Genomic DNA, 12,060 nt, shown 5'->3' on the forward strand with positions numbered 1-12,060 from the left:
GGCACCCGAAATTAAATACTAAAACAGAACAAAATGTCTTCCATCTCGCTCTCAATCGCTGGATACATATAGTTTGTCAATGGACTGTCTCACTTCAAACATAGACAGAGATAATCATACTATCTTTGTCTTACACTAGTACTAGCACCCAATAAAAAGGATGAGTATAGTTTTTTTGGTTCTTATTTACTGCCAATTTGGTTTGACCGACTATAATAAAACGGGCATGTTTGAGCTGATGGCCGAGTCGCCAATGCTAGTAATAAAAAAATAAAAAAATCTTTATGTCAAATGGATATTGACAGATGGCTAGCAAGATACAGATACACTCGATTGCGCTTCAAGTTGGATTGAATATTATAAATTTGAATTTTTACAATTCTCTATTTACTTAAGATTGCATTTTATACATAGCTACTTATAAGGTAAACAATAATTAGTATCGTGAACGTTATAACTCAATCGTAATAGTAACACCCGCATTTCTCGTATGAACTAAGTAGTTGCATTGCAAAACACCAGAAGCACCATGTGTGACATAAAACTGGAGCCCGAAGATCTAGAAATATGCCGCGGCTGCCTCAGTTCAGATAGGACGCTGTCTTCTGTGGAAACTGCCGTGTATCTACCTCTTCTGACCGAAGACCAAATACTCGAAGTAAGTAAGGGATTCTTATACGTAAGAGAAGAGGATGATTAAATGCTATCTCTATTAGAATCCTATCCTTTCGTTATGCAACATATAAAAAATCGACAAGCTTTTTTTAATAGTTGCGATGGTGGGAACCATGTTTAGTCCCTTGGTCCCAGTCTCCATGATCCAGATCCCATGGCTGTAGAATTTATAAGGTAGTTCTCATATAAAATCCTTTAAATTGTGATAATAAATAAATATTATAGGAGATTCTTACACAGATGGACAAAGTCCCACATAAAGCCCAAGGAGGCTTGTGTTATGGGTACTCAGACAACGATATATATAATATATATATATATATATATATATATACTTAAATACATAGAAAACACGCATGACTCAGGAACAAATATCTGTGCTCATCACACAAATAAATGCCCTTACCAGGATTCGAACCCAGGACCATCCGCTTCACAGGCAGGGTCACTACCCACTAGGCCAGACCGGTCGTCGGTCGGTTGGTCGTAGATAATATTTTGTTACATGCTTTTATTTAACTTTTAATGTTTGTATGTATATGTATGTTCAGGTGAAATCCTACAAATTAAATGCACTTCCCATTATTCGATTGATCTGAATATTCATATACATATGTCTCAATGCAATATTATGGTACTATCAAGCTGATTCAATGAAGGAAACAGGAAGTGGCCATAATAACTGTAATAAAACAATGCAAAAAAAATTTAACTACGTGTTTTGTATTGTAAGAATTTTTGACAAATAACTTATTAACCGTTTGGTATTTCAGTTAGATCTCAAGAAGCATATAGCTTTGTGTTGGGAGTGTATGGCTCTGCTGCGCAAGATATGTGGGTTCCGGGCACAGGTGCAGAAAGCACATATGATCCTGAAAGACTCCTTACAACTTTTAGTAAGCACTACATCTATGATTTGTTCAATGACTACAAAAAATATGTACTTTTCATTATAAACAACGAAATTAATTCTAACCTTACAATAAAAAGTAACCTAAAATTAAAACTACCTACAAAACTAAAACTAATACCTAAAAAAGAAATAAAACATAACATGGGTGACCTAGCCTAATATGCTGGCTGCGTTCCCCCTTTGGATGGCTATGCTGATCCGTTCATTAGCAGGTTCTAGTCGTACAATGATGGGCCAATTTGTTTAAAAAACCCCAACACAATTTTTTCAAATTTTACTCATAATCATGAGCTCTTTCAATCCTAATAGGAGACAAAAAGTGTCTCAAGAATTTCTATAGATTTTTTTCTTCTGTTACCGTCATATAAAGACTAAAAGTGGTAACAGAATAAAGAAATAGATTAGAATCCTTTTTTTCCTTAAATTAAAATCCAAACCTTGTGAGTTTCAGTTGAAATAACATAAAAATCTCCTATATATAAAAAAATCTGTAGTGTGCAGTCACCTGCAATAATATGTTACACAACGAAGACCGAAAAATATTTGACACAATTTTATTTGTAGAGCCATAAGAGCGTGTCACATATTTTCGCGGCCTTCGAAGAGTAACATATTATTGCAGGTGACTGTACAATTTATAAAATGGCCTTGATACAAAAATGATCTGTCACAAAAAAATTTTTCTAAACAATCACAATAATTTTAAAGTAAATACAACTTGCTGCTATTTTCTTGAGGGCCTATAAAGATTTAGGACTGTTGTGCAATTGATTTAATTATCAGAAAAGTGCATGTTTGGCCCATTAGGACAGTTGTTAACTTATTTTTCATGAGTATTTGACATAGAATCTTCTGAAACTTATTATTTTTATAATTCCAGCCAACAAAACCTACTTTATCTTCTCTTTCTGTCCATCAAAACTTTGAATATGATGCTGTTTTTGAAGAAAGCACACCACATGAATTACCATTTTTTTATGAACTAAGCTCAACTGTAGACCATGATAAAGTTATTGTACCCACAAAATACAAAAGTATGGTAACAAAAACTAAAATATCAAATATGAAACATGTTAAAGTTGTTTTACACGATATTATTAAAAATAATATTAAAACTGAACATCCCAATGATGATAGTGATGATAATGAGAATTTTGGAGCTGATGATAGCTACAGTTCCTCTGAAGAAATTACAGAAACAAAAAACGATAGCAGAGAAATTTTATCAGTCGTGAAACAACCAAATTTACAAGAGGGACCAAAGATAACTAAAGAAATAAATAAAACTACAGCAACACTGAAACTGGGCCGGAAATCACAAAGATTAATTGACACCAAAAAGATTGCACTAAAAAGAAGAAAAGTTGATACAGCACAAAAACTATCAGTAAAAACTGTAAAACACAATTCAATTAAACATGGTAAAAACAAATGTGAAATTAAAACACTAGAATCTTTAAACATTGATAATAATACAAAATTAGAAGTAAATGAAGAGGATAATATTTATTCAGACGATGAAGATGCCAAAGCTGATTTAAATCAGAGTGAATTTGAAACGCAAGCAAGAAAAGAAAAGCAGTCAGGGTTACACACAGACATCAAATTTAAAGCTGATAATGAACAGATAAAAGCAGAAAGGAAGAGGAAAAAAACTTCGAGATTCAGGGAAATAAAAATGAGATATAAAAAGATTGAACAGGTTCTGCCATATTTCCAAGAAATCGAAATGAATAAGCAAGATTTAAAGATCACATTAGAAAAAGATGATGCAATAGTTGATAAACAGAAAATCCATAAATGTAGTATATGCGGGGTAAAGTATCAGCTTCACATACACTTAAACGGACATGCACTACGAAATCATAGAAGAACTGTAAGTATTGACTTTTTTAGGGCTCCGTACCCAAAGGGTAAAAACGGGACCCTATTACTAAGACTCCACTGTCTGTCTGTCTGTGTCACCAGGCTGTATCTCATGAACCGTGATAGCTAGACAGTTTAAATTTTCACAGATTTCTGTTGCCGCTATAACAAATACAAAAATAAAAAGATGTAAGTGGGGCCCCCATACAATAAACGTGATTTTTTTGCCGTTTTTTGTGTAATGGTGCGGAACCCTTCGTGCGCGAGTCCGACTCGCACTTGGCCAGTTTCGTACCTCAGTCAGCCAAAAGAAACCCTTTAGATATCACTTTTACAAGCTTTTATTTAACTTGCAATGTACCTATGTATGTATGTATGTATGTAAAATAGCAAAGCTGGATGGTCAACAAGACGGACTTCTATCTTCCCGACCTGTTTTAGCATCCTGAACACTTTGACAATACAAATTTCAACAATCCAGCCTTAGTGCTGCCGCAAAAGTCCGTCTGGCGTTGCGATGTTTGCGCCAGAATGATGCGGAGAGAACATGTAGTCGCACATATGAATGAATTCCATGTACGTCGATTTTTGTGCAATGGCTGTGATTGGAGCCTGAAGCCATTTTGGTAAGTTATTTTTTTTTCACGAATCAAAAAGTTTCAATAACTAGTTCTACCCTGCCGGGCTAGCACATGATTGGCGCGACTGTATCTCGCCGCGAGATAGACTACTTTTCCCCCTTTAATTAATACAGTTAGAAAAAGACGGCCTACTGGCAGTGGCGTAGCTTGGGGCAAGTGCCCCGGGCGCCAAAATGGGCAAAAGGCAGCAGCAGGGAAACTTTTGTCAGTCGTCAGGGGGCGTAAATTTGGTGACTGCCCCGGGCGCCATATCCTCTAGCTACGCCCCTGCCTGCTGGTTGTTTAGACTCTCTAGTTGACATCTGCAGTTACTCCATACATTGCGGCAGTCTCTCTAACGTATGGAGTTACATATGTACTGTAGGCGCGGGAAGTACGCGGAGTTTCCCCCTTTAATTAATACAGTTAGAAAAAGACGGCCTACTGGCAGTGGCGTACAGTGGCGTAGCTAGGGGGGGGGGGGGGCAAGTGCCCCGGGCGCCAAAATGGGCAAAAGGCAGCAGCAGGGAAACTTTTGTCAGTCGTCAGTTACTCCATACATGGCGGCAGTCTCTCTAACCTATGGAGTTACATATGTAGTGTAGGTGCGGGAAGTACGCGGAGTTTATGTAGTGTAGGTGCGGGAAGTACGCGGAGTTTATGTAGTGTAGGTGCGGGAAGTACGCGAAGTTTATGTAGTGTAGGTGCGGGAAGTACGCGGAGTTTGGTAACGATCCCCTACAATACCTTGCGCACTTGTATCAAAATGTACTATTTTGACAGAAAACCTAATCCTATTTCAGGAAATTCGCGGATCGCCAACGACACTGGAATGAAATTCACAGACAATTAATATGTAGCATATGCAAAACACGCAGGATATCAAGGAAGATGATGGAGTTTCATATTGAGTAAATACACCAATTTTACAAGCTTTTGTTTAACTTGCAATGTTTGTACTCGAAAAGCTTGTAACAATAACAATATTGTTACAAGCTTTTAGAGTACATCTGGACCGCGTTGCATAATAAACTACAACTAATGTTACAAGCGGAACTGCTTTTCTAATAAGTGAAATTAGAAAAGGAGTTCCGCTTGTAATATTAGTTGTAATTTAATATGCAACAAGGCCCTGGTGCTACATTCCGACACCATGTGCTATAATAAGCACATTACGTAACGACGTCGAAAATTTACAGGACCTCTGACTCCCTTCGGTCGAGTTTTAATTTATCAATACTCGTTGCATATTTCCTATTTTTCGCACATGTATCGTACAACGTTTTACAGTACATAAGGTCCTTTAAATTTTCGACGTAGTTGCGTAATGTGCTAATTATCGCACTAGTGCGGTAAAGTAGCACCATATGTACTGTAAATAACAATTAGACACCTATTTAACTTCCAATGTACCTATGTTTGTACGGCTCAAATCTTGAAAGTTAATAACCCGCCGGTTACCGATGAAGCTGAAAATTTGCATGCATATGTAAATTGGCCTCATGCATGAAGTTTATATTTGAACGAAACATGTTTTATTCGGATGTTTGTTACCATTATATCATGTTACAAATGCATTTCCGTTTTTAAATTACCATTTAATTACTTAAAATTATAAATAAAAAGTACAAAAATTTGCCCGCGAAAAGCTAGTGAGCGAAACGCTCGAAACGCCACGTGACGTCACGCGTTCGACAGATTAGTGTCATTAGTAGCAAACGTCAGTTGGGCCGCCCAACGTGTGACGTCATCACGCTCTGTCGAATTCGCGCCAAAAATTATGAGCGTTTCAACCGCTCAAAAATTTTCAACATTTTAAATATTTTTTAATAAAATAATGTTAAGGTTTACAAAAGTATTTTTATCATTTCCGGTGTTCCAACGATATAAATTATGAATCCAACAATAAAAATAAATTCATGCATGGAGCTAATTGCGTGACAATGTCATATTATGGTACCATCGAGCTGATCTGATGATGGAGATTAGTAGCCAAGGGAACTGAGGTAACAACGTAGCCTAATTGTGTTTGTGGCCTGTTGAAAGAAAAGTACAGTCAGCTATAAAAGCTTGTATAAAAATGTCATTTTTACCAAAAAACTTTATTATTATTATTTGTAATGGAGGCAGGCAGTTTAAATAACTGATAGTGCCTGTATCAAGTCATTAACCGAGTTCTCAGTGTTGAGTAGAATTTGCTTTATGCTCTAATTTATTCTTAAACTCATTGACACTTTGGGCCGATACTACATCCTCTGGGAGTTTGTTACAAGCTTTGACCACTCTAAAAATACGTGAGTGACCCGTTATTAATATATTTAATTTGACCACTCTGTTGCTAGAGTCTATGAGGATTATTGTAGAACCTGCAAGACCTTAAGACCTGCAAGAACTTATTTGCAGAGAAACTCATGTGCCACCAAACAAACGCCGAAAGCACCAATGTCCTCACTGCCCGAACACATACCGAGACCGCAAGTCTTTATACGAGCACGACAGAGACGCCCACCAGCCCCCGGAGCAGGTCGAGTTGCGGTACTGCGTGACGTGTGACATCACCTTTAAGAGAATCTGCAACTTCGAGCTTCACTTCCGTAATTTTCATTCAGGGATACCTAAACAGACGTAAGTAGGCGAACTAGAAAACGGACAAGTGCGAGTCGGAGTCGCCCACCGAGGGTTCAGTACTTTTTAGTATTTGTTGTTATAGCGGTGTAACGGTTTGCTATAAAACCTCGTTCGTGTTTAGCCTTTTGTGCTGGCCGGCTGTTTAAAATTTGAATCTTGAAATCTTTGGAAATCTGTCACTAAGAAAATTGTGAAGATCAGTGACATTTCTTTCACAAATAATCTTCTAAATATTTAAAATATGAATATATAATTAAAACCTTGACGCAAACTAGCTAGATCGCGAGTTGCCGATCATTTTTAAATCATAATATGCTGTGTACATTTCCCCGGATCGGGTAAGTGTTGTGAATTTCTAATAAGGACAATTTGATTTTAATTTACTTTTCTATTGTAATCTTTGTGACTGCCACATCCGTGAACACTGAAATAATGCTTAAAGGGTCGCTTAATAATTCTTCCTTTGTGCGCCGGATGTCACAGTCACACAACATTTTTAGTATTTTACTAAGATGTATAAAATCTTAGGGACCGAGTCTGGGGTTGAGATACTCACCTACCAACCTGGATGCGCAATGCGCATGCTCCTCTACGTTCCGGAAGGTTCCCGTGCTGAGGATCCGGAACCACGGCTGAAGACGTCTATCTCCGAGTGCAACTTTCTGCAACGTAGTGCAGGGAAGTGACTCCTATCAAAGACTTGTTTCGCGCTAATTTACTAATCTGCCAGCTCAGAATTAGACTCACGGCCCTATCTTCCGTTTAGTTAGTTTTTAGTTTAAATACATTTTGTAATTTTAATCCGGGTATTTTTCTTCAACGTATCCTATCCTACTAAATGCGACTTAAAAACGTCACAGCGGCAACAGAAATACATCTGTGAAAATTTCAACTGTCTAGCTATCACGGTTCATGAGATACAGCCTGGTGACAGACAGACGGACAGCGGAGTCTTAGTAGGTAATAGGATCCCGTTTTTACTCTTTGGGTATTACGGAACCCTAAAAATGATCTTTAATAGAAAAAAAAAACCGACTAAGTGCGCACTAAGACTCCTCTGTACGTCTGTCTGTCTGTCCGTCTGTCACCAGGCTGTATCTCATGAACCGTGATAGCTAGACAGTTGAAATTCTCACAGATGATGTATTTCTGTTGCCGCTATAACAACAAATACTAAAAACAGAATAAAACAAATATTTAGTGGGGCTCTCATACAACGAACGTGATTTTTTTGGAGTTTTATGCGTACTGGTACGGAACCCTTCGTGCGCGAGTCCGACTCGCGCTTGGCCGGTTTTTCTGTATTTTATTGCATTTTGAAAAGCACTATACAATGCTTGCTTCGGCGTGAAAAGGGCGTGCCACTGCCAGCTTCACAGCCCCATATCTTCTTCCCGGCCTCCGTAGTAATGTACTATACTATTTTTGTCGCAGATTCCCGTGTCCACAATGCGGCAAGGTTCTTCAAAAGAAAGCCAATCTCAAGGCTCATATGAGCGTCATTCACGCAGGCATAACCAACTACCGTTGTCATATCTGTGACAAGGTAACTGCTTAATACCTACCCCGTTTAGAAGCCGAGATTAATGTCATACACGGTGTTTTTAGGGACCCTATTACTAAGACTCCGCTGTCCGTCTGTCTGTCACCAGGCTGTATCTCATCAACCGTGACAGCTAGACAGTTGAAATTTTCACAGATGATGTATTTCTGTTGCCGCTATAACAACAAATACTAAAAAGTACGGAACTCTCGGTGCGCGAGTCCGACTTGCACTTGGCCGGTTTTTTTAAATATTTAATTATGAAAGACTAACATTAACATGTTTCTTTTTCAGTACTTGTGCACAAACACAGCGTTGCGACGACATTTGGATATGCACAAGAATATAAAACTTCCGAAGAACCACGCGTGCACTATATGCGGGCGCAAGTTTCAAGTAAGATATCCGTCCCAGATGATCCGTCTTTAAGTAAGTAAGTAAGTAATCATTTATTGTCAGATTGTGCATGTCAGTATACAGATGTTACAATAGTATCTTATAATAGTAAGTGTCACAATCAACCGGTTTAGGGTATACAATAGACTTATTCCTAAAATACAATAGTAATATATATAGGTATATACATATAATAGCCAGATAAATTACATTCCAAAGACAGAGTCAATTCAATATTAGTATAGTTTACATTACAATTCAAGTCAATATACATTATAATTTACATGTCAAGCGATCGATTTTGTTCTGTTCTGAGAAAAAAATCATCGAGATTGTAAAAACATTCAGTTAATAGAAAGGTTTTTAACTTAGAGAAAAATTTGTTGCTTGGTAACTCTGTCCATGACATAGGAAGTGCATTGTAAATGCGGACAGCCATGTGGTAGCAATTTTTCTTATTCACTTCTAATCTACTTTTTGGGACAGTCAAAGCTTTATGTGTGACTGTGCGCTTTCCAATGTTACATTTCTGATCAAATAATTCCAAATTGCATTTAACGAATTTACACATTTCTAAGATGTATAAGCTCGGAACTGTCAAGATTCCATACTTTTTAAACAACGGCCTGCATGACTCTGACCACCTGACTCCCGCTATAGCCCTCACGCATTTTTTTTGTGCTATGAAAGCTTGTTTTACATTTGTGCCATTTCCCCATAATACTATTCCATAGCGCAGTGCAGAAGCAACATAGCTATGATAAACAAGTAGCGCGGTTTTGTCAGAAGTGATACGCTTCAGTTTTTTTATGGCATAAATAAATTTATTGATTTTAGTGGAAACTACGTCTATTTGTTGTTTCTAATTTAAATATTCGTCTATATCAATGCCTAGGAACTTTGTATGTGATACTTCTTCAATTTGCTCATTATCAATTTTTATAGTTAATGGTATTATTTTACTATTCCTTGTAGCAAATCTAACTAATTTAGTTTTTGAAGCATTCATGCAGAGACCATTCCGATGCAGCCAATGCCCTACATCAGTCAAAGTAGCATTTATGCTCTCTTTTAGCTCTTTGTCGTTTTTACCTCTAATAATTATCGTTGTATCATCTGCAAACAAAAGGCAGCGATGTTTAATACAAGTAGGAAGATCATTTATATATCTTTCTTTATTTATATTTCTTTCGCCGTTCGGAGTATTATAGTCATGTCAAATGTGTTTAACCCATTCATTCATACGCGAATTCGCGTAATCGTAATGCGTCGGCAATGAATGTGTTAACCCTTTTCCAGGTCGTACCAATCTAGAAGGTTTTCTCAAAGTATCCAAATATATTTCAAATAGTTGAGTTTTTCTGATTCATTTGAAGACGAGTCTCATTCTCCGAAAGTCCATTCTAATTTGAACCTTAAATCGGATTGATAAGGTTGAAATTTAATTGACACGTATGTGGTCGATAAATCGTACTATGCATGGAAAATGCCATCGTAATTATTGGAAAATAAGTACAAATCGATTGAAGTAAGAATCATACAAATCGGCTCAGCAGTTTGGTGCCACAAAGGAACGTACATACATAGACCGATAAACACATTACCATATAACACGTTGCGCTATTGAATAAATAGAATATAATAAAAATAATTAAAAATACAAATTACAATAAATAGTTGTATTACGTACAGCTGTTGTATCGGGCCAAACTCAACTTGGCCGTACATTACGCCTGAGATTATAACTAGCGCCATGCGGCAGCTACGCGAACTAAACTAAAATGACAGATAAGACAGCTCTATCATGGAGACTATATAAAGGAGCCAAATCTCAATGTATGAAAAGTGTCCATCAAAAAACAGTAATTAGGCGGCGCCACCATACACCGAAATACTACCAAAAACAACCTACGTAATTTGGTCGGGTTATTTGTTGCCTTATATGGTTCATGTTATACTCATGTCCCAGAGCCTAACTAGCGCCACCGGAGAGATTAGGAACTATTATTTAAAGCTGAAAGCAGTCACTTTTGCAACAATTCTGCCATAAGAGATTGGCATCCTTTCTATACCATCCATAAGGTCGATTTTATTAGACAGATTTGACTGCTTACAGACAGTCACAAGAGGGCCAGGACAAGATTAGAGGACGAGAACGGCATAAATAGGTCTCTTGTTCATAAATTAACTTGCAACATCATTATTTTCAGACCAACAGTAGCCTACAGTTCCACATGAACACGCACACAGGCGAACGGCCATACAAATGTACAGAATGCGAATCCGCGTTTACGCAGCCCTACACGCTGCAAATGCATCTGGCCAAGCGGCATAATGTGGACGCGGGCGTGAAGACCGATGGGACGATTGTACCGGCGACGAAGACAAAAACTGAGAGGAATGACTAAAAATTAATAAAAAAATTAAACAAAAATCCAAGTTGTTTTATTGTCGAGGCATGGAGAATCAGCCGAAATCTTGTTCGGCATAAATATAACTAGTATGAGCTGTAGAACCTGCGAACTTGCAAACCCCGATGGCTCCGCCATTTTGAAAAAAAGTAAGTGAATAAACAAAAATAAATGTAGGTACATGACAAAACTTAAAATTTCACGAAAATATGTTGAGAAATAGAACCTGTAGTTGAAAGAATTTTTGCTCAAAACCTTCGATTTCACTGTGTCAATTAAACCGGCTCTTCAAATATCACTTTCGCAAAGATCACGAGTGTAATCGTGCCAACATAAAGGTAACGTAAGGTTTGAATGTCTGAAATGTCACCGTACCGTAAAATGGGGTCAGTAGGGTTCGCGGGGAGAGTTGGGTTATGAATGGGGAGAGAAGGGATGAAAGGGGGGTGAGATGGAATTTTAAGGCTACTTTTTTATTTTTATTATAAACTGATCGGCGATTGGCCCTAGTCACACCTGATGGAAAGTGAAGACAGGGCCTAAGATGGAGCTCACCGGTTCAGTAACAGCCTATTCACTCTTGTTTTAAAGAGACCGAGGTCATATTGATCAGGGAATACAGATGGCGGGAGCGCATTCCATTCCTTAGCCGTCCGTACCAAAAAGGAGGAGGCAAAACGTTTCGTCCGAACGAATGGAATGTGGACCACGAACGGGTGCATTCGCTCCCCGCGCCTGGATGTCCGATGATGGAAAGGGGAAGGTGGGATTAGATCGTGTAGTTCCTGTGCGCACTCCCCGAAATGTATCCGATAGAACACCGATAGGCAAGCGACTCGACGGCGATGCTCAAGGCTCTGTATATACAAAAATAATGTATTTCAATTTAAAATGGAGCTATAGTAATACTCATAATTAAAAAAAAAACAATACATCTTCCAAGATCACCTTTGTATGAAATCCCATCTCACCCCAATTACGAGGAACTACGGGGTGAGGTGGGATTTC

The 12,060-nt window shown here is 37.9% G+C and overlaps 2 protein-coding genes across 2 annotated transcripts in view; one reads left to right on the top strand and one right to left on the bottom strand.

The window, feature by feature from the left end:
- LOC134750998 (zinc finger CCCH domain-containing protein 13) overlaps positions 1-12,060 on the bottom strand; it is a 251,843-nt gene that overhangs the window by 211,179 nt on the left and 28,604 nt on the right. The gene's annotated exons all lie outside the window — the stretch shown is intronic.
- On the top strand, positions 333-11,049 carry LOC134751246 (PR domain zinc finger protein 5-like). The gene is made up of 9 exons (XM_063686631.1): positions 333-658; positions 1,449-1,571; positions 2,469-3,464; positions 3,896-4,080; positions 4,878-4,985; positions 6,478-6,699; positions 8,137-8,248; positions 8,540-8,641; positions 10,852-11,049. Exons 1-9 carry the CDS (start codon positions 530-532, stop codon positions 11,047-11,049), a joined length of 2,175 nt encoding a protein of 724 aa, XP_063542701.1. The 5' UTR covers positions 333-529.

The sequence above is a fragment of the Cydia strobilella genome, chromosome 21 (genome assembly GCF_947568885.1).
Source record: "Cydia strobilella chromosome 21, ilCydStro3.1, whole genome shotgun sequence".
Lineage (NCBI taxonomy): Eukaryota > Metazoa > Arthropoda > Insecta > Lepidoptera > Tortricidae > Cydia > Cydia strobilella.